Consider the following 23,722-nt stretch of genomic DNA (forward strand, 5'->3'; position numbering starts at 1 on the left):
CCAATTAGGGAATAGCAAAGAGTATGCAACAGGCAAATTTGGGTCCTCTTCATATCTGATGAAGTTATAGTATAAAAAAGCAAACTGGCTGGAGTATCTGAACAATGGGTTCAAGGCTTTGCAGCACAACTAGCTGGTTGGGATCATTTAACCTCTCTATTTCTAGATTCCTTGTCTAGAAAATGAGAGAATTGGGTAAGAGGTTATCTGAGATGACTTAAATTCTACAATAGTTTTATTCATAAAGGAACAAAAGATAGGCAAGAAGCACTACAATTATTTCTTTTCAAAAGGATTAGGCCTTGAAAATCAGTTTATTTCATTTACATTATCTCAGTCGCATTATTGCTGCTACTCTATACATATTTTACAGAATTAAGTAAAATTACCTGGCTAGTTTCTTTTTCTCAAGTCAGCTTTATGCCTACTAAAAGTAAGCAATCTATGATATGTGTTTCCATTTTATTTATTCAACATAAACAGTAGTGTTGCAAAGAGAAATACAACTTGGTAATGGACTTAAATAGTTGGTTAATTTTTTTTCTTTTTCTTTCTTTCTTTCTTTCTTTCTTTTTTTAAATTATGCTTTAAGTTCTAGGGTACATGTGCATAACGTGCAGGTTTGTTACACATGTATACTTATGCCATGTTGGTGTGCTGCGCCCATCAACTCGTCAACACCCATCAATTCATCATTTATATCATGTATAAAATAGTTGGTTAATTATTATTGTTAGGAAATTAAAGCCATATCCCAGAGCTTTATTTTAAGTCTAGAAATGAATAGAAACTCTATGAAGGCAGAAACCACGTCTGTCTTCTTCACCTGTATATTCACAGAGCCATGACTAGCACTCAATACCTAGTTGCTTCTACATAAATATTGTTGAATATGTGAATAACTACAGAGTGCTTTTGGAGAATATTTGTTTGCCAATTGAAAGCTCTATGATTCAGTTCAATGAAATTGATTAAGCCATATTTCATGTATTTTTTCTGACACAATTGGCAACAGTAGGGAAAAATTCCCTGTAAGTGGGGAAAACTCTAGTATTTCTCCAATAACTCTTTTTACTTTAGGATTGTCATAATTTTTTTGCTATTCTAGATTAATTTACAGTTAATCATAGAAATCAATAAAGTTTAATAAAAACATATATTTTTTTCTTCAATGAACCATTTCCAGTGATGCTTTCAGTTGGCAAACTCTTTTCTTATTATATTAAGCATGACCTATTGCTTAATAGCACATAATCTTGAAAAATCTTTTGAAGAGGCAAATGACTTCAGATAGCTGAAGATATTGACTGATACTCTACGTTCCTTTTCAATTTCCTTTCAGAAATGTACATTTCATTCAATTTTTCAATTAAAAATTTTAATATAAATATTTCTGTAAAGAAAAGTATGGTTGGTGGATGTAGACAGGGCCTCTTTGGTAACTTCCAAGAACAAGGCATCTTGGTTGACAAGATTGGTGCTACAGGCCTCAAGACCCGTAGGATTCACAATGTAAGTTATGTCCTATTCATTAGACAGTGTCAAGGGATGCAATATACTTTCTGCATGTTTTTTGACACATTATTTAAAATCAGAAAGAATTTTAATAAGGCCTATTTAAAGTTCCTAGCCATATTCACCCTCAAAATTGTATAATCAAATAATGACATTGACCTTAGAATATCTATTTGTTGACTGTTAAAATATATGGTACATTATATATCTTTGGTGGATGCATTTGTGATTACATGGTGCAAGGTCTCCATAGAGAATACTGACCATAAAGCACTTACTGTTGGGTGTAATGTATGTTACTGTATCGTGTTACTGTGTGTCGAGATGTCATTGGGGATGTGGAGCCAACAGTTTGGCTTATGGGAAGGTCTGGGCTCATCATTTGCATCACTTGAATTTCTGGCCCTACTAAAATATTGCCACTCATCACAGGTCCCATACAACCATCAGTCATGCTACTATTGCTCATGTCAGGCACACCAGGACTAGCCAGTACTCTCTCAGCATAGATTACATTGTTGTAATCTGCTAACTCAGCAGGTACACAAATATTCCCTTGAATATCATAGACAGGTGCCATTACTGCTTCGGTTACTACAACACTGGGTGCAAGTTGAGGATCAAAAATAATTGTAGTGGGTTGCACACATTGATCAGCAGTACCGTAAGTCTCAGTTACAATCATATCCCCATGAACCACGGGTTCAGATGCTGCCACTTCTTCTTGGAATTCAGCATCTGAGGGAGTCAATCCTGAAGATTCATTGACAAAGTAATTAGGTCCGAGCAAAGGGAGGTCAGTACTGATAGGTATACAAGCCTGGTGTGAAGGAAATGGTTCAATTTCTGTGTTTAAGCAGATCTCAGCAAGAGTCCTAAATTTTGGATCTACAGTTTCCATGCAGCTTTCATCTAAGTCATCCACAATCCAACTGCAACAACCAATAGAACCTACGGGAGACCCTACTCCCTCGTGGTCATAAATGAGCAAGCAGTCATTGGCTGGTCGACCTTCATCTTCATCTGCATAAGCATATGCTTTCTAAAATTAAAAGGAAGTGCAGAATTAGAAATTTCTCTTCCCCTAAAATGAGGAAGAATAACAGCAATCCCTCAGAGAGACTTCTGAGTTAAGTTGTTACAGAATAAACTGAATAATGGTATCAGTCACTCATTAAAATAATTGATACTATTCATGCACATTCTGTGATAGTATTTGTAACTACCAATTTTAAGATATAGTTTACAATTGCAACAACATCTGCAGCATTTTTTTTTTGTAAAGAATAATGGTGAAATTCATATATCACCAGATGGGGAATAAAGCAGGTTAACTGAAATATGAGATAAAATGGGTTGCTATTTAAGCCGAGTAAACTTACTAAATAGGAATTCATGAGGGATTTATTTACTCTTGATGCTACTCTGTTAGGCCAACTCAATGTCTGTAGGGCTTTTTTTTTTTTTTTTTTTTTGCTGATAGACCCATGATCTTTTTTCTTTTTTTCATGGATACATAATAGTTGTATATATTTGTGGAGCACATGGGATGTCTTGAAACAGGTATACAATGCATAACGATAAAATCAGGGTAATCCGGGTATCTCTCACTTCAAGAATTTATAATATCTTTGTGTTAGGGACGTTCCAGTTCTATTTTAGTTCTTTTAAAATGTATAATAAATTATTGTTAACTATAGTCATCCTGTTGTGTTACTAAATACTAGATCTTCTTTATTCTATCTAACAGTATTTTCATACCTATTAACCATGTCCACTTTGTTTCCCCTCCCTACTACCCTTGTCAGCCTCCAGAAACGTCATTCTACTCTCTATCTCCAATGAATTTGTTTTTTTCTTTTAGCTTCCACAAATGAGTGAGAACATGTCAAGTTAGTCTTTCTATGCCTGGCTTATTTCACTAAACACAATGTCTTTCAGTTCCATCCATGTTGTTGCAAATGACAAGATTTCATTTTTTTATGGCTGAATAATATTCCATTGTGTGTGTGTATCACATTTTAAAAGTCCAGTCATCCGTTGATGATTGTATTGGTTGATTCCATGTATTGGCCTCGTGACTAGTGCTGCAATAAACATGGGGGTGCATATATTTCTTTGATATACTGATTTCCTTTCTTTTGTATATATACCAGCAGTGCTATTGCTGGACCCCTTTTCTTAGTGAAGGTCAGTTGGTGGATAAGTCACTGGACTGAGAATAGGAGAGCTGTCTTAGGTCTTAATCTAACACAAGTCGTGGTGATGCTGTGTTCCTGAGTTTTAACTCCTTTCGTTCCCAATTCTGTCTTTTTATTTTCTCTTTTCTGTTGGAGGCTCCCGGAGAACATGAAGGACATCAAAAAAAGAGGTCATAAATGCACCTTTTTTCCCCCTTGATGAACATTTTCCTGCTTTGCTACTGCTATGGGAAACAAGGTGAGGAATAAAGGAAACAGAAGATAGAAAAATGGAAAAGGGAAGTGGAGAATGATGAGGGGTGTGGCCTTGTTCACAGTACTAAGATGTGCTATGGTAGTTGAATATGAAATCCTGCAGCAAATTAGTATTTTGTGTTTTAAGGAGAAGTGAAATATTTTTTATTCAGGTTTGGGATAGGGTTGAGAATAACAGTATATTTCAGAAGAGGCCTACTGCTATTGTATTTTACTATTATTATTCAGTCTCAAGACGATTTTGTGTGTGACGGCATTACCTCCGAGAAGTAGCTGTCCAAGAAAGCCATGTTGACGTCGGAGTCAGCGTAGTCCCGCAGGGTTCCCATGGTAGAGCTCCTCTTCCTTGCGGCCCCTGCGGCCCCTGCGACTCCTGCGACTCCTGCGGCTCCTGCGGCCCCTGCGGCCATGAGGCCAGCGGCTGTCCCCATCCCTGTGTTGAGCTCCACTCCCGATACACCTCCTTCCACCGTGCCCCCGGCTGCATAGGTGTTGGTGTAGATTTCTGAAAAGGGAAGATGTTGGTGGAACAGCGCTCGAGTTGCCTGCAGTGCTATCTGCCTAAAACGCCGCCGCCGCCATCTGCGGTGCCACCACCACCCAGCGCTAAAAAGCTGACAAAGAGCGATACGAGTTACACCGATACATCTCCAGGCTTGTTGACGAAAGAAAAGTAAATTAATGACACAGAGGGAGTCAGTGGTGGGACGTGGCCTTCCCACATTTGCACAGACTTCGCCCTGGACCTAAAGGTGTAGAACTTGCCAAGAGGAGCTGCAAGCAGGCGCCCGTTCCCGCCGTGGCTGCTGCGGGCTTGACCCATCCGGGAGCCCTCCAAAGCAAGGCCAGCGGCGTGATGGCAGAAATTGAGCTCATAGTCCTCCTTCCCTCCGGAACAGGTCGGAGCTGGGCTCACAGGGATGTTCAGTCACAGAGCTTCTTTGCATGCGAAGGGCCAAACTTGGAATACTAAGAAACCATCAGAGAAAGCTCACACGCACTGCAGAATTAAGCACCTTTTCTATTTGGTGCAATCATTGCCAGATAGCTAAGTAGTGTGTTCAATATTCTTAGATATACGTGAGGCTGGTAAGATAGGAGAGGTTAAGACACTCTCTTGAGGCAAAAGCTTGTCTGAATTTAAGAAAAGTTATTCAGTGTATAATTAGAGTACATTTACTGCCTTTTCTTTAGCTCTTTTTTTTTTTTTTAAACCAGCTTGTATTATAAATAATGACTACAGTAGCATGTACTCTGTGCCAGGCACTACTCTAATGCATATTTTGTGATATATGTATATATACATATTTATATATGTATGTGTGTATATATACACACACACATACACATGTGTGTTATACATAATAAAATAATCTATACAATATATGTATGTATGATATATTACATATATAATATGCATTATTTACTCCTCACAGCAACACTTTAAAGTAGGTACTCTCATAAGCTCAATTTCAAAGATAAGGAAACTGAGGCCCAGGGAGGTTAAATGTGTTGACTAAGGACTTATTACTACAGGTTGAACATCCCAAATCCAATAATCAAGAATCCAAAATGCTCCTATGTCTGAAACTTTTTGATCACCACGGCACAAAAAGGTCGAGCCAAACTCAAACTCATGGTCCTGTGCATTTCGGATAAAAGCTATGCAGCCCTTAAGCAAGTGGCAGAGCTGGGAATCAAACCCAAGCATTCTGCTTCCAGAGTTTGCTCTTTTAACTGCTGTGTCCTACTTCACTGTCCGTAGTTTCAGATAGAAAAAAAAAAGTGGCTACTCCAAACAGGTCATACTTCCTCTAATTATACTGTCAAAAGATTGACAGACTTTTCCTTAAGATACTTTTACATGAAGTTGGTCTGGTTGAATAATTTTGAAAAATTTAAAAGGAAAAGCAGATTTTGATGCCTACTGACCAGAGGAATCCATCCGATCCTGGGTATTTGAGGCTGTCATGGGTGCACATATATTTGACACATCCTGAAAAGAAAAATAAACATTTGAAAAACAAATGCTTTATGTTAAACATTTAAACACCGACATCTGTTCATTTTTGTGCAGCATGTAACAAAAAATTGTTAAGACATGCTTAATTTCCACTGAAACTCCACACTTCTCTGGAAAGTGATAGTCCACTCACCCTGTCCTCCGGATGGGCCCCTTCAATTCTCCAAGACTGCATCACTCCTTCTCCGCCCTCAGGCACAGGAGCAAATCTTGTTCCCAGGCCTTCAGGCTGTCTCGGTTTGCAGCAACACAGTAGCAGCAAGAGTGGAGCCACTGCTCAAGAAAGTGACAACGAGTTTACACAAATTGCTCAGTTTAGGAAGTCACTGGATGAATCATTTTGGGGAGCATTTGGTGGCATTATATTTAGAACAAAAATACAAATATATGTAAGAAAATCTCATTTTTTTCCTTTAGAGGATTGAGTATATATATCCAAGTTTATAAATACAACACCACAAAATCACATAGAACTTTAGCGCTAGATGGCAAGGAGTTTGAGATCAGGTAATTGAATTTCTTTACTGACAGATTAGGAAAGTAAGGTCGTCTTTAGTCTAAGACTCCTGAGCTGGTTGGGGCAGATACACACACACATGTAAGTTAAACACATCATAAATATATGTTATCAAGAGGATTGAATACAGGATTCAGCTATAGGACCTGGAGATAGGACCTTTCTTCAATCCTTGTTACAGTTACACTTAAAATAGAAGTCAAATAATACTCACTAAATTTAATGGAGATATTTACAATTATTTTAAGACTTCTTTATAGACTATAATGCAAAATTAAAGCTATCAAAAATGTTTAGCTATCCAAGTGTTTCTTCCAAGAAGAAATTTCCTATTTGTTACCCTAATAATCACCTCAATTCTATATTTTAATCCATAAATACAGACACTGCTTAAGTTTTCTAAGATTCTAGAATACACTCTGTTTAGTTCTTTGGGCCCACTCTAGTTGCTTTTCATAGTTTCCTAATTCTCTAGCATGGCATGCATTTTACTAAGTGGGTTAATTAAAGATAAAGAATGGAAGGATAAATGCTTGAGGAGGTGGATGCCCCATTCTCCAGGATGTGATTATATCACATTGCATGCCTATATCAAAGCAGCTAATGTACCCCATAAATATGTATATCTATTATGTACCCACAAAAATTAAAAATTAAAAACAGATACAAAAGAGGAGAATATCAAAGCTGCAAAATCAGCTTTAATCTTATTATAACAATTAATTTGGCAATTTTGCCATCTGCACTATGAACAGTGAAAAGTCAAGTTATATATTTCCATAGCATTTTCTGGAAAAGGGCTAAAACTAGAATTAGTAGCCCCTAGGCCATGGTTCCACCTATTCTATATTTCTGTGAATTTAAATGTGAGCTGGATCATGTACCATTACAGGCATGAACTCTAACAAAGGCACTATCTAATAAATGAAGTGTTCTTAGCGCATACCCAATACAATTACTGTATGTGTAATCTCATTTGGAGCTAACATCAAAAGTGTCAATTTGAGGCCCTTCGGGAACATAGGTTTGGGCTCAGATCCCTCCCACTACCATCACACTGCCCCCTGTCTCCTAAAATCGACCATGGGCTTCTCCGTTGAAAACAAGTGTTCATAGGGATATTCCTCTCCTATTCTACAATCAATCAGTTGAACAAGTCTCCTGCTTTCTTTGACTCGGTCAGGAAAAGTCTTGAAACTCTTAGTGCTAACCTTCTGGAAGTGCAGCTGGCACTGGGTTTTTAACCCGGAACTGAACATTAGTCTCACCAAAGGGCTTGAACATGCCGATGCTTAGTCTCATCTTGAGTACGACCCAAGCATGAGTAATTTTGGAAGACCTTTAACTAATTCTTATGTACAACTAGGGTTGAGAACCACTAACTCAAAGCTTACCTGAAACCACTACTCAATTGCTGTAGAGTTACATTCTGGGAAAATATCTCTAATATCATTGTGGGAATCACTCACGATCTTTGCATAGCTTTGAAACCTCGCAGATTATTTCAAGAAAGAAATCCTCCCCGAAAGTCAGCTGTTATTTTTTGTGCCTTGAAATGATTACATTTTAATTAGTGCTCATCACTGAAAACATAGCAACAATATGTTTGACAAATTTAATTCTCCAATTTTACAACCCAGCTTTTGATCCTCATGAAACCTAAGTATTGCAAGAGCAACCTAAAATGTATGAAGTATCCTTCTTCTGAGGATCTATATGTTTAAAAAAACACTATGGGGGAAAGGAGGGCCCTTTTTGGAAAAGTTTTCGTTGGAGATCTTGCCATTTCTGTGACCATAGTCTTCGTTTAGGCACACACCCAGAGACTGGAGGGTAATTCTCTGTTCTAGTCTCTTCTCCCTGCTTCCTACCGCAGGGTCACCTGTGCTCATCAGCCCTCATCAACTCTTCTGTGCCATGGTACTGAAGCCCAGAATGCCTGGTGTGTCATGAACATGCCTCCATGCTGGCTCCCAGCCTCCCTTTTAGCCTCTCTACTCCGAGGTGTGCTATGCTCTTCCATATCTTGCTCCCTTTTGTGTGTGTGTGTGTGTGTGTGTGTGTATGTGTGTATGTGTGTGTCTGTCTTTGATTACCTTTCAAATTTCCTTAGACAGCATCCTCCTCTAAAAGAAATCCTCAGCAGGGCACAGTGGCTCACGCCTGTAATCCCAGCACTTTGGGAGGCTGAGGCGGGTGGATCACGAGGTCAGGAGTTCAAGACCATCCTGGCTATCACAGTGAAACCCTGCCTCTACTAAAAATACAAAAATTAGCCAGTCATGGTGGTGGGTGCCTGTAGTCCCAGCTACTTGGGAGACTGAGGCAGGAGAATAGTTTGAACCCGGGAGGCGGAAGTTTGCAGTGAGCCGAGATTGCACTGCTATACTCCAGCCTGGGCAATAGAGCAAGACTCCATCTCAAAAAAAAAAAAGAAAAAAAAAAGCCAAAAGGAAAAAACATCCTCAGCTTTTCAGGCTTACCTCAAAATCCACTTTTCCAAAAAGATTGTCCTAACTTTTCCATGGAAATTTCCATGATGGGATTTGTTTTGTTCTTTTATGTAGTACATGTAGTGATTTGCATGTGTTTCCCATTTTTAGGACTCTCACTCACTCTAGGCTTTCTTAGTTATCATTGTGGATTAAGCGCATATCCTTGTCTGTCCCATTGTTTATTTCTAAGGCACTCAAAAATTGCTAGAGATACCAAAAAGAAATGGCTACATGAACCTAACTATCCCAGCGAACCTCGTTACAGACCTATTTTGAAGAATTGTTGAAAAGAAGGATTTAGTTGAGTACTTACAAAGCAGTAGCAGGATGCCCAGAATCATCATGCCTATCCCTGCCGGTCCAAGACCAACATTTGAAACTCCAGCTTGGTCTTCAGTGACAGGCCCATACGTGTCACCAGTTACGTCCTCTGTGTAGATGCCCGTGGCACCAGAGTCCAGGCACATGTGGTTGTCATCACAGTCGCAGGCATATAACTGCACCATCTGTGCCAATTCGCATGCTCTGTTATAACTGTCCTTCACCAGGATTGGGATTTCATAAGATCCTGGAGATAAAACCTGCTTAGCCGTAAGGATTGCTGAGGTAGCTGAAATGGAAGAGAGGAAACAGAACAGAAAATAAATGGAAATTCCTTGGTTGTTGGGGGGGGTGGTGGTTAACTCTCCCTAATACCAAACATTGACTTAAAACACTTGATTTTTCATGCTTTCTTAGACATAAAGCACCTAGTACTTTTTTTTAACATTTAATTTATTATTATTATTGTTATTTTTGAGACAGGGTGTTATTCCTATTGCCCAGGCTGGAGTGCAGTGGCGCGAACATGACTCACTGCAGCCTTGACTTCCTAGGTTTAAGTGATTCTCCCACCTCAGCCTCCTGAGAAGCTGGGGCTACAGGTGCGTAGCACCATGCCTGGCTAATATATATATATTTAGTAGAGACGGGGTTTTGCCATATTGCCCAGGTTGGTCTTGAACTCCTGGGCTCTAGCGATCCACCTGCCTTGGACTCTTAAAGTGCTTGGATTACAAGCATGAGCCATTGTGCCTGGCCTTTTGTTCTTTTCTTTTCTTTTCTTTTCTTTTCTTTTTTTTTTAAGACGGAGTCTCTCTCTGTCGCCCAGGCTGGAGTGCAGTGGTGCGATCTTGGCTCACTGCAAGCTCCGCCTCCCGGGTTCACACCATTCTCCGGCCTCAGCCTCCCGAGTAGCTGGGACTACAGGCGCTCACCACCTCGCCCGGCTAATTTTGTTTTGTATTTTTTAGTAGAGACAGAGTTTCACAGTGTTAGCCAGAATGGCCTCGATCTCCTGACCTCGTGAGCCACGCGCCTCGGCCTCCCAAAGTGCTGGGATTACACAGGCGTGACCCACTGCGCCCAGTCTCTTTTTCTTTTTTTTTTCTTCTAACATTTATAACTAATTTTTAAATAAGTATTGCTTATTGCTGGATTGCTACTTCTACAATGCAGGCAAGGACCTTGTTGCATCTTTCCGGAGCAACAGTAATTGGCATATAATATACATTCAATGAATATTTGCCCAATGAATAAATAATATTAAGTTGAAAGAAAATATTGGAAGTCTTCTATTTAGGATTACAATTTACACAATAACCTCCTTAAGACTGTTTATATGTATCTGAGTCAAAATTGTTGCCCTTTCACTTAAAATTGTTCAAATTGGCCTAATTCTTTGTGCTATCATTGCCTATGAATTTTTATAAAACATAGTGTCTAAAATATTGGTTGGAATTTATTTATTAATACAAGGAGTATTAAGAGATGATTAAATTTACAGCTAAACCATGAATAGTAACTGATTGATCCATAGCACACAATATTTTTTATTATGATGGTTTATTATCCTCAGTTAGCTAGATAGCAAGCCAGATTTGGTGTCTACCAAAATCTGTGCACAAGGTAAAAATGAGATAAGACAATGCCACAGCACATTAAGGAAAGTTCATTCTGTTCTAAAACACCAGCATTGAAACAGGTCTCTAGGAATATTATCTCCAGTGCGGTTATCTTTTTTATTGGCAAACCTGTAATAACTATAATATACCTCCATGCAGAACATTTTTTCTTATGTGTATAATCATAACATCTAGGATCTGAATGAGGAAAAAAGTGGTTAGCAATTATTATTATTTATGAATGGGCTATTGAGCTTTATCGGAGATGGCATATTCAGAGTTGACTTGATATTAATGGAATTGCTTTAATGTGATTAACTTTAAAAAATATTAAAGTGGTTTTGTTGAAAAGAGCTAAAGTTTTGATGGTAAAAACAAATTGCCTAATTGCTCACTTTGACCAAGTCTTTATTGGTAGTACTTTTCCTACCATATTTTAGGGTTCCTCCATTCTGTAAACAGAGGGGCTTGGTGAGCTCAAAGAGGTGGGAAGGATTTCCTTTCACCCTGGGCTCTGTAGTCTGATGGCCACCGACTAGCCCATGAGATTTTCCCTGTAGCCCCACATAAATATGAGATTAGGGAGCTATCTAAGCCCAAATGGTATCCTCTCATAGCATTTTCTTTTTTATTATGCACTTAACATTTTAGGAAAAAGAACCTAAGGTAGATAAAATGTTATGTTATCTGAAAGTTATTCTTAATTTTTATTGATGTCAGTCATTCAATTGTATGTAGCTATAGTCAAGATACATACATATACAACTTTGTGATCTGCTTTTCACTTTACTTTCTTTGGCTTATGCATTCTTTTGTATCTACATACTTCGTATAATTCTAATATTAATGGCTGTATATTAGCACTTCTTAATAATATGTAGTATAATTTGTTTAATCATTCCTCTAATACTGAGCAATTCAGATTTAAATTTTTACCCTTAAAAATAAGTCTGAACTCATAGTTATTGTTAAAAATAATTTAATTGATCTTATGTGCTCCTGAGTAGTAAATGTTTAAATGTATCTATGGGATATATGAGTTTCAGAGACATTTATGTGATTTGTCTGAGTTTATTCAGAATAGGGAATTGTGACATTCTTAATTTATGAGTTTGTTAAGGGTTTTGTTTATTTTAAACTGAATAAATATTGGTTTAATGTCCTACCTACTCAAAATGATGGGTAAACTGATATTTATCTACTACTATTTGTAAATGCAATATTAATGAAACATTTTGACTCTTATATTTCAGTTCAAAATTTTGTCAAATATCCTCTGTGTACATGAAAGATTTTTTTCATTTAATGTTAATATGGCAAGAATTGTGGAAAGAGAAATAGAATGTTTTATTAAGTGACTTGACACATTTTTTGGTAATTGTTTTGCTTTGGGACTTAAAGTCTGAAAAGCAAGCTTACATTTCACTTACCATTTGTTGATCTGACATCCCACATGTCAGCTGTACCTGGTGGCTGATCAACAACACAGAAAGTAAAGGGAGACCCATAAGAATGTTCATTAACAGAGATAAGGACTGATGGGGAGTCAATGCAGATGGTTCTTCTTTCAGGAAAAATGTTTGGACAGTAATCGTTGATATCAGGAACCTCAATACATACGGTTCCTGTAGCTGTTTTTCCAGAGCCATCTGAAAGAGTAAGTGTCATAGGTGTTGAGGTAAATGGTGTTAGGGAGAAAACTCTTTCTCATATCCCCTGATGATGCCATGGAACTTGTAGGAAACATATACATGACTTGGGAGGCTTGACAGGTTCCTGCCCGCTTCAGCGACCCAAAGTTACTCTTCTCTTTGTGTGCTACCTTCCAGCCACACTGCTTCTTTTGAGTTCTTTAAACAAGTTTCTCTTTTTACTCTGGACTCTGGCACATTCTTTTCACCCTTCCTAAAATGTTTTCCATCCTCAATTCATTTTGCTAATTCTAACACATCCTAAGGCACAAAATCAAATGTTCTTCCTCAGAGAAGGTTTACTGCTTTCTAGTCTCACCCTGTTCCCATAAATTAGACCACCGGATCAGTTATGGACCTCCATTCAGGATGCTCACTGAGTCCTGTGTTTGTAGAAATAAGTACAGTTGAAATAAATACTTGTGATGTTTTTCTTCTGTGTTCACTGTTTATTTTACTTGCGTTGGTTACACGCTATTTCTTTCAGAAATGGCATTTCTGAAAATAAATATAAGTCTATTAGATTTTTCCCTAATCCACTTGAAACAAGTTTTTGGATAGTATAATTTATCAGAAAAGGCCAAAGACTAAAGATTAGGAGTACAGGACCTTTTTAGTCCACTTTTCTACTCTTTGTTCTGTTACAGCGAATAAAGAATTTTTTTTGCTTGTTTTTAACTTGAAAAAATTTTATCTTTCTCACTTTTAAACTAGAACATTGGCATCTCTAGGGTACTTTAGTAGGTCATTTTCTGAGAAAGCAATAAATTCCTTTTACAGACGTTTTCTGTGTGCCTAAGTAGTAGTCACTGAGGTAACTGAATGAGAATAAACTGAGAGCCTAGTAGAGTCTATATGATTTTGTATACTATGTTTATATACCCTATTCAGCATTGGACCTGATTTCACTGAAATCAGGTGATGAAAGATGTCGATTTCACTTGGTTTCTCGTTAGAGAGCCATCAGATTATTCCACAGATTGTTTTATTTGTCATTCTCTGATCTTTGGTAGCTCTTCTATTACCTTGTGATCGGCAACGAAAGCTCAAGCTATTGCTTATAGCATTTGCTCCCCAGTAAAGTTTGCTCTTCCTAGAGGTCTGTCTCTTCACCTGATGATGGTGTGTGCTGAAGCAAGCTTATTCCAAATATTCAGATTGCTCTGTGCCAGTGCAGACACTCTGCTTAGGTGAATAAACAACCAGCTTCATTTTTGGATTTCTCTTGGTACATTTTGATAGCACTTTCTCTCTCTTTATTTGCTTGGAATGACTAATTATTTGTTCTAGCATTTGAAGATTTTCACATATGACCAATATGCAAACATAGGGTGCAATCAACATGGTTAGAATCCATTTTCAAATTAGATCTTCCAGAATACTGATAATAAATAGGACAATGTTATTTATAAAACTGACCCAGGCATTAAAAGTTACTCGCCACAGGGTGAAGCTCAGGATGCATGGACGATAGTTGGTTTGGTTTTATCACGGTTTGTTTTTGAATTTTATGCTGCTTCTTTATCTTTATTTTTGTTTTGATACTAGAAAGGTCAGCTATAAACTCAATGCAAACCTACAGTATCTATCTTACATTAGGCATGTATCTCGGACACCTATCTTTCCCCTTCCTTCATGGTTCCTGACCTTTCTCTCTTGTTTTGTTCTACAGCAGCTGGTTTCCTGGGCACTGCTTCATAGAATCATTAACTATTGATAAACAAACAAATCCTGTTGCTACTCACCAAGGGACTGCTTAATAGATTTTCCCACGTGAGAAGTGGCTCACTTACAAGTTAAGTCAGTGCATCTGCATTTGCGACTTTTAATATGGATCTTATATTTGGAATAACCTGTGCTTTCTTGATCCATAGCATCTTACTATGGAAATATGTCTAATCAAGCAACACTCACACAAGCTTCTCACTGTAGTTCAGTTTTAATGGCCCTAAAATGATTGTATTCATTGTAGTTCAGTTTTAATGGCTCTAAAATAATTATATTCACAAGGTGATCCCCAAATGAACTTTGGAGAGCATATAGCCCTTCCTTTAAGTAAACATTCCCAACATACTCTACAAGTGAGATTAGCCGTACTCAAGAAACAAAGTTATAAACAGAAGATAAATTATATTTTAACTTTTATGCTTGAAGCCATATGCAACTCATTTTTGCAAGTAGATGAAATAAACTATGGCTTAAGTGTAAATTATGATTTTAATTGACTTCAATTCTTGATTTAAGGTGCTTAGGACTTTCTATATGTCTTACATACACCATTAAAAATGTTTGAGTAACTCAAATATCAGCATTAGAGTAACATAATACTTAATATAATAGTATTAGTTTTCTTAAAATACTGAAAATAAATTTTCTTACCATCTATAGCCAGGATCTCTGCTGTGTATATCCCATTGATAATATGTTTTGACTTCGTATCAAATTCTCTAGAAAATTGTATCTCACCAGTTCTTGAATCAATTTTTAACCAGCTGCCTGCATCATGCCCTATGATATATCTGTTTGTAAATAAAAAATTCATTATTATGCTTTTATGAAAGTTAGTACTATTAAATCACATAAGAGCTACAATGTGGCAAACTTAAATATTGTGTTTTTATGTTTTATAGTGATGATTGCCTTGGTTTATAAAAAGTGTATATATATTAATAAAAATTCAATGATATATACATTAATATACAGATCGGCAAGTTTTAAAATTTCATCATTCTTACTCTTCTGGCTCCTAGTATAACTGTTAATAAAATGTATGAGTTTATTTCAGCTCTGTTTATTAAATAATAGCAATATAAAACATCTTTTATTCATTTTCAGAAACAAATATTGCTTATTTATTTTCACATGTAGTATACTTAGGATTTCTTTGTGGCTTTTCAGCCATGTTGATTTCAGAGCACCTTACTGATGGCCTGTTGCGGGGTTGTGGTATCCTCTGTTAAGTGTGTCTATCTGGATCTTGTTACAGATGATAGATTTAAAGTGCTTGACCTCACTGGAAGAAGATCTGGTCTCTACCAGGCACAGTTTCAAGTCTTCTGTTCCTTTATCTGAACTGCTTTTACCTCCACCCATCCTGGCAGACTTCACAGGTTTTTTTGAGTCTGTCAATTTGTTAACTGATTTAATAACTAAAACTGTGAACATCAAAGTAACTTATAAGTCAGTAGACTTTGTTTACTCCAAGAATATTGGGAAGAAGAAAAGGAGATAGAGAAGGGCAGGATATAGAGAAGACCTGTGTACTTCACTGTGGTTATTTCCAGAATATTTTACACTGTTCTATTTCACATATAATCTACGTATCTCATGCCCCAATACTACCTTTTAATTTCTCCTCTTCTGACTCTCCTTATGCCTATCAAATTTCTAAAACACTGTTTTTAGCTTCTATGATTGTGTTTTTTCTCTGAGATTAAGAAGAGAATTGAAATTAGTCTCAAAGTCATAGGTAACACAGGTTTAAGAAAACAAGCGGTGACTCAACTTTGATGGTGTCTTTATTGTCTACAGTATGGCTTAATCAGCCCAGGTCCAGGGTAGTACAAACTGGCCACAAAAGATCAAAAAGACTCACGGAGTAATTTAGGAGGCTCTTTGATCTTACAATTGCTCACTGGCCATGATTACTTTTATAACTAGTTGGAGCCCTTGCATTATTGAAGCCTCTAAAACACGGTTAAAATTCTAAGATTTCAAATGCTCTAATAGTCTTTTAAATCAAAGGAATAATAAAAGCAATAAAACCTTCCAAAAGTATTACAACCAACATATACTAGCACATGCTACATGAATTAACACTGGATAGAACCATAGAACATGAAGAAAATATTTGCAGTACCTGACATTTGTTGCAGGGTTTCCTGTGTCCAAATCTATGGCTGCATATGTGCCAAGCACATAATTCAATAAAGAACTTCCTTTTACTCCTTCCCGCACACTAAAAGCCATAGTACTTGGATGAAATGCAGGTCCTTCTCTCACATTAACAACCTGAATTCTCACAGGGGTTGGGTGCATTCGGAATTGAGAAGCAACAGAGTAGTGAAAATCAGCTTGGTTTTTAACTCCGATACTAAGCTGAATATTAGGTGCTTGTTCATAATCCAGCATCTGAAATGAAAGAGAATAAAACACTCTGAAACAGCAAAGAACTCTCTTTTGATAAAGTAAGAACCCATGGTAAAGCAAACCACACACTAGAATAAAGTCCAGGAGATATGTTGTTTAGATTTTGAAATGAAAAAGAATTTACTTATTACTGCATTAGGTATCTGAGATATGTTATTCTGTTTATCTTTTAGCATAGTCCACTATGTAGATCATTTAAGCCTGTGATTTTAAATTGGAATAAAATTTTGGAGTTTTGGACTTTTTATACAAAAATGCTGAAGTGAAAAATGATATTTTCCAAATGAGGCGTTTATGAAAAATTCTTTAAAATAAAAGAAAAAATGTTTACACTATTGAATGAATAAATAAATAGTACCCAAATTTCCTTTCTAGAACTCACATCTGAGAATCTTTTGAAAGTATAATCAGCAGCATAAAGGTGCTAATATATATGATGTCACTAAACACGTAATTTTTTTAATGATGTAAACAACTTATAAAGAATTTATGATGATTATAGTCGCTGGGTCTGGTGGACAGGAAGACGCCCTTATGGGGCATATTCAAATAAGTAAACGCCATGCCCGGAGAAAAGTCACCTTTGAAATGGGTATTCTGGATAAAAAATAGAATCTTTTGATGCAGAATGATTGATGTGGTGACATGAAAAGTCACAAGTGAAAAAGTAGTTGCAAAGAAAGAATTGCTGAGCAATGTCTGCTTAGAAGTGTTTTGGAAGCTAAGGTAAGCATCACTTGCAATGCATTTCCAACAGCAGAAGTCAAGATATCAGCAAGGCTTGCCATCAGCAGAACTCTGAGGTAAATCTCTGCTTCTCAGTGAAACTCCCTGACATCATGAATGTTTCCTTAGGTTTTAGAGTTACATCTTTTCAGAAGAGCTGATAAGAAAAACATTCACAGAAATTTACTTAGGTTCTTCTTGGGAGATGGCTCAGCATGCCACACTTGAATTTCAGCCAAAACCCTTCAGGTCTGGAATATTGATTCCTTTTGCACATCTGTTTACAGGTCCACATAATACCTAGTCCACTGGTCCACATAATAGACCACCCCACATGATATTTAGCACAGAACTGAATACAAATTATATACTCAAAAATCAATTTTCAACCGGAAGAGATCTTTCTTCTACAAATCTTTTTTTATTTAATAGAATTCCATGCCATCTTAAAATAAATGAAAAATTGAGAACCTCTTTTTTTTTTCCTTTTCTTTTTTTATGTTTTTGAGACAGGGTCTCATTCTGTGGCTCAGGCTGGAGTGCAGTGGTGCAATCTCAGCCCACTGCAACCTCTACCTCCTAGGTTCAAGCAATTCTTCTGCCTCAGCCTCCCAAGTAGCTGGGACTATAGGCATGTGTCACCACACCGGGCTAATTTTTTGCATTTTTAGTAGAGATGAGGGTTTTGCCTGTTGGACAGGCTGGTCTCGAACTCTTGACCTCAGGTGATCCACCTGCCTTGGCCTCTCAAAGTACTGGGATTACAGGCACTTTGCCCGGCCTGATAATCTCTATTCTGATAGAGAAATCTCTTGTGGTTTTGTTATGTATACACACAAATGCACTTTTGTTTGTAAGAATATTAATAGTTCTCTCCCCATTGAATAGAGTGTGATGAAAATATACCAATATGTGTCTAAAGTTGTATCAATTAAAGATCTTCACGTAATCTAGGAGTAGGAAATTGGTCTGGGGTGAATCTTTCCTCTAGAAGGGAAAGCCAAATAGAGGAAAGGCATAAAGTTGTTTATTCATTCTTTGCAAGTGGGGCCTTTAGTCAGGATTTTCTGATTGTGTCCAGAGGTCAGGGATTGTAAAGAGCAATGGAAACAATGGTTTACCTTGGAGTCTCTTCATAAAGTAAAGGAAGAGGCTGGGGAAACTCAGTCTCTGCAGTTTAAGGAACAAATGAAGAATAACTGCTTAACAAGGTACACAGGCGTGTGTTAGAGTGGGTAGGGGCTTGAGCTGCAGTGACCTAGAGTGAGGCTCTGAAAGGGCTCAGGATGAAGATAACACATCCAGAAATGTATCTGGCTTCTGGCAGGATTTGGCTTCTGTAAATTGTAGTACAGAAGCTAAGCTTAGATTCTCACATCCATTTTTTTTGTTCTAATTTAATATGACACAGCTAATTCTAGTGGGGACACTGATTCATTTTAAAATTAAGTATGAAAGAGGGAGAAAGTTAGAAGTCTCCATCCAAAAGAGGATGTGATAGCAGTTTTTCAAGAGCAGGGGACTGGGGAAATGGTCAAATATCTGCCTGAGTGTGTGTTCTGTTTCCAGGAAGGCTCATTTTCTGGTACAAATGTGTCGGGAAGAGAGAAGCAGGGCACACACAGCTGGGAAGAAGTTTATAGCGGTACACAGACTTGGAGGGAAAATCTCGGGGTGCTAGTTTTTTCTTTTTTTTTTTTTTTGAGACGGAGTCTCGCTCTGTTGCCCAGGCTGGAGTGCAGTGGCGCGATCTCAGCTCACTGCAAGCTCCGCCTCCCGGGTTTACGCCATTCTCCTGTCTCAGCCTCGCGAGTAGCTGGGACTACAGGCGCCCGCCACCTCGCCCGGCTAGTTTTTTGTATTTTTTAGTAGAGACCAGGTTTCACCGTGTTCGCCAGGATGGTCTCGATCTTCTGACCTCGTGATCCGCCCGTCTCGGATCCTCCCAATAGTTTTTTCTTAAATTTGGTTTTACTGGCCCCTGATTACACAGTGAGACACGAAATTGGCAGTTAAATATGACTTTGGGACCAGAGAGTTCTGACTGGATCTTGTCTCTGCCATTTACCACCTGGGTAAACTGAGACTAGCAATTTGTCCTCATCAGTTTTGTTTCACTTTCTCTAAAAATGGAATTACTGGCTGGGTGCGGTGGCTCACGCCCGTAATCCCAGTACTTTGGGAGGCTAAGGTGGGTGGATCACTTGAGGTCAGGAGTTTGAGACCAGCCTGGTCAACAATGGTGAAACCCCGTCTCTACTAAAAATGCAAACATTAGCTGGGTGTGGTGGCACATGCCTGTAATCCCAGCTACTTGGGAGGCTGAGGCATGAAAATTGCTTGAACCTGGGAGGAGGTGGTTGCAATGATCACACTGCTGCACTCCAGCCTGGGTGACAGAGTGAGAATCCATCTCAAAAAAAAAAAAAAAAAAAAAGGCAATAACCCTATTTTCTTCCAAGAGTTGTGAGGATTAAATGAGATAAAATATGTGAACCCTCTGGATACACCTTATAACAGAATAGTTGGTGTTTAGTAATTACTTAGTAAATGTTAGAGTTATTATAAAAATAGAGAATCAAATTTTTTGTTAGAATTCCAATTGGGTAGCATTTTGCTTTGCTTTTTTCTCAGTGTTGGAGTCAATGTGTGTGTGTATATATATATATATATATACACACATATTTATATTGCTGGTGTTTTCATATACACTTATCAATAAATGCCAAGGAGAGGCTCTTATTGACAAAGAGACTTTCATTTTTCTGAGATCTTTCTCTTGTTGAACTGTAAATTCCTGGAGAACAGGGACCATATCTTATTCGCTTTCATGTCTTTAACACATAGCAATTCTCAATACATCTTCTTTTTTTCCTCTGCCTCCCCGGTCAGGGTTCAAGTGATTTTCATGCCTCAGCCCTCCCGAGTAACTGGGATTACAGGTGACCGCCCCACACCCATCTTTCAGTAGAGACTTGGTTTCACCCTGTTGTCCAGGCTGGTCTCGAACTCCTGGCCTCAAGTGACCCTCCTGCCTTGGCCTCCCAAAGTGTTGGGATTACAGGCACGAACCACCTTAAATCCTTTGAATAGAATCTTTGTAATTTCCTCAGACTAAGAGAAGGGTTATATAAAGCTTAGTCAAAAATCCATTAATGAAGGGCCAGTTTCCACAAGTTAAGGGGTATCCTGAATGAAAATGGAGAAGGTGTAAGAGGACATTAGTAACCTCATCCCAAATGTATCTGTAATGAGAGGCTGACCTCTGGCTGTTGAAAATGTCAAACATGGGAAAATTACTCTTATGTTCTCTAAAATAGTTCTTTTGGCTAGATAGTAACACACACATAAAATTTCATTTTAATTAGCCTTTCTCTATTACTTTGGTATTTTTAAGCAAATTTTTTCATACTCTTTTTAAGAGACTTGGAAAGTTATTCAGAAAAAAATAGATAGGGCTTTGTATATACAACATCCAAATTACATTGACAAATTTTTCATGAAATTAATATTTCAATTTTTTTTAGCAATTAAGTATATCTTTTAAAAATGTTGTTATCACAGAAGGCACATTACATAAGTCAGATAGTACATTGCCTGCATTGTTAATTTTTCATATTTATAATTTTATGCAGAAGTTATAAATGATGCAGTCAAGTCCAGGGACTTCTGTTTGGATGATATCTATACCATTAGTTTCCGGTAAATATTATCATCAATACTATTCTCAAATTTTGTGAGTCTCTACTATCTTTTGGACACTGGACCAGGTGCTGGGGATAGAAAGATATTTAGATCAAGTTCTTTATGCACAAAATTCTTCTATTATTTTAGTAGGTTGGGAGACAGATCAAAAGTGAAGAAAAGTTACATAATATGAGATAATATACAAAGTCAGTCACTAAGATGGTAAGAACATAGGTAAGAATTGCATGTTATGTCTAGCTCTTGATTTTTAACCAGGATGCAAGGTTTAACAAATTCTGATCCCTGGAAGAAAAACTTGACTAAATATTCAGAATTTGATATGGTGGGAGGTGACCTCCTGTTCCTCCATTCCTCTTCGTGTTGTATTTGGCAGTGACTCCCATATCTGTTCCTTTTTTTTTTTTTCAAGTTTTACTGCTATTGCCTTAGATCAGATGCTTAGTACCTCAGGACTTAATTAATACGATAATAATTTTGATAACTTTGGTCTTTTCAGAGTTGAACTCATGTTGTTATTTATTTATTTATTTAGAGGCAGAGTTTCACTCTTGTTGCCCAGCCTGGAGTGCAATGGTACAGTCTCAGCTCACTGCAACCTCCGCCTCCTGGGTTCAAGCGATTCTCCTGCTTCAGCCTCCCAAGTAGCTGCCATTACAGGCATGTGTCACCACACCTGGCTAATTTTGTATTTTTAGTAGAGATGGGGTTTCTCCATGTTGTTCAGGCTGGTCTCGAACTCCCAGCCTCAGATCATCCACCTGCCTTGGCCTCCCAAAGTGCTGGGATTACAGACATGAGCCACCTTGCCTGGCCGATGTTATTGTTATTTTAGAAAATATCCCAAATCTTTCCTTGGTCTATAAGTAGGAATTGAAAAACTTTTTTGGTCAAGGGCCAGATAGTAAACGTCCTAGGTTTTAGGGGTCATATCATATATAGTTTCTATCTGAAGTATTCAAATCAGCCACTTGAGTGTGGAAACAGCCATAGAAAATATGTAAATGAATATATGTGACTGTGTTCCAATAAAACTCTTTATGAAACAGGGGATAGGTTAAATTTGACCTCCGGATCATAGTTTGCTGACCTCTGTCCCAAAGCAATGTTTTCCAAATAGAAAGGCCATGATATGCTCTTTGAATCCTTGTGTTCACTTAAGAAATTACAAAATTTGTGTATTCATTTGGATGACAATCTTATATATAAATATTTTTCATAATTTTGGTGGCCAGCTCATAAGTTAATATACCGTATGATTTCAGTGTGTATGGTTGTGCTTTGATGGTAAAGTAGTAATACTAAAATTGCTCAGATACTTGAGAAAGAAAAGAGAAAGCCCCAATGAATAAACGATATGTTTGCGTCCAGAAGCCTAAATGGTTTCCTAATACGCTATCTGAAAAAACCTCACAGTAACTTGATGATGTGGTTTGGGTGTCTGTCACTCACAAATCTCATCTTTAAATGTGATTCTCAAAGTTGGAGGCGGGACCTGGTGAGAGGTGATTGGGCAGATCCCTCACGAATGGTTTAGCACCATACCCTTGGTGATAAATGAGTTTTTGCGAGATCTGATTGTTTACAAGAGCCTAGGACCTTCCCCTTCTCTCTTTTGCTACTGTCCTTGTCATGTGATACACTGGCTCCCCCTTTGCCTTCCACAATGATTGTAAGATTCCGGAGGCCCTCACCAGAAGGACATGTTGGCACTTTGCTTCCTGTACAGCCTGCAAAATGGTGATTCAACTGAACCTCTTTTCTTTATAAATTACCTAGTCTCAGCTATTACTTTATAGTAACACAAAAACAGCCTATGTGCTTGAACAGAGAAAAATAGTAACAGAACTGAATAATCACACTGTAAATTCCACAATCACACTGTGTAGCAAACTAAAAATATGTGTGTATGTATATGTCTTAATACATATTTTCCTGGCTATAAGTGTTATGTTGTTAAGCAGCAATTTCCTTTGATAAAAAATAACAATTTCCCTCATTACATTAACATTAATCTGAATCTTATTGGTTTGTGGTTTTATTCATTTCTAATTATAAATTTTTCAGTTTTATCATTGTCTATGAATTAAAAGCAAGTAATTAAAGAAAAATTAATCTATAGAAAAAAAATCAAACCTGGTATTTCAGTATGCAAGGTTCTCAGGGGATCGATTCCAGCTTCATTTCTCTGATCTGACTTCTCATTACCTCCCTACTACAGCCCCACGGGGTTGCTCACCATGCCCTGAACATGCTTCATGTTTTCTCACTCTGCGTGTTTGTTTATTTTATTACCCACATTAGCAATCTTAGCTATAATATCTTGCTTAAGCCTTATTTCCTGCATGAAATCTTTCCAGACAAATCTAGCTCAGAAGGATCTCACCATTTCTTATCTCATTCATTATTTCATATTCATTCCCTTGGCAATTAATTATGTTTTATATCATGACATCTGTACTATTTATTACACTGTGAACTCCCATACATTGTCTAATTTGG

General features: G+C 37.5%; 1 protein-coding gene across 1 annotated transcript in view; it reads right to left on the reverse strand.

Moving 5' to 3' along the window:
* Window positions 1-279: 279 nt before the first annotated feature.
* DSG4 (desmoglein 4) overlaps window positions 280-23,722 on the reverse strand; it is a 39,271-nt gene continuing 15,828 nt past the window's right edge. The window contains exons 9-16 of the mRNA XM_033178063.1: window positions 16,500-16,771; window positions 15,020-15,159; window positions 12,380-12,598; window positions 9,320-9,616; window positions 6,128-6,267; window positions 5,904-5,967; window positions 4,232-4,476; window positions 280-2,557 (exon numbers count right to left, since the gene is read on the reverse strand). Coding sequence (XP_033033954.1) covers window positions 1,790-2,557; window positions 4,232-4,476; window positions 5,904-5,967; window positions 6,128-6,267; window positions 9,320-9,616; window positions 12,380-12,598; window positions 15,020-15,159; window positions 16,500-16,771 — 2,145 coding nt within the window. The 3' untranslated portion in view covers window positions 280-1,789. The remainder of the gene's footprint in view (window positions 2,558-4,231; window positions 4,477-5,903; window positions 5,968-6,127; window positions 6,268-9,319; window positions 9,617-12,379; window positions 12,599-15,019; window positions 15,160-16,499; window positions 16,772-23,722) is intronic.

This window comes from Trachypithecus francoisi, unplaced genomic scaffold (assembly GCF_009764315.1).
Source record: "Trachypithecus francoisi isolate TF-2019V2 unplaced genomic scaffold, Tfra_2.0 Lachesis_group19, whole genome shotgun sequence".
Classification (NCBI taxonomy): domain Eukaryota; kingdom Metazoa; phylum Chordata; class Mammalia; order Primates; family Cercopithecidae; genus Trachypithecus; species Trachypithecus francoisi.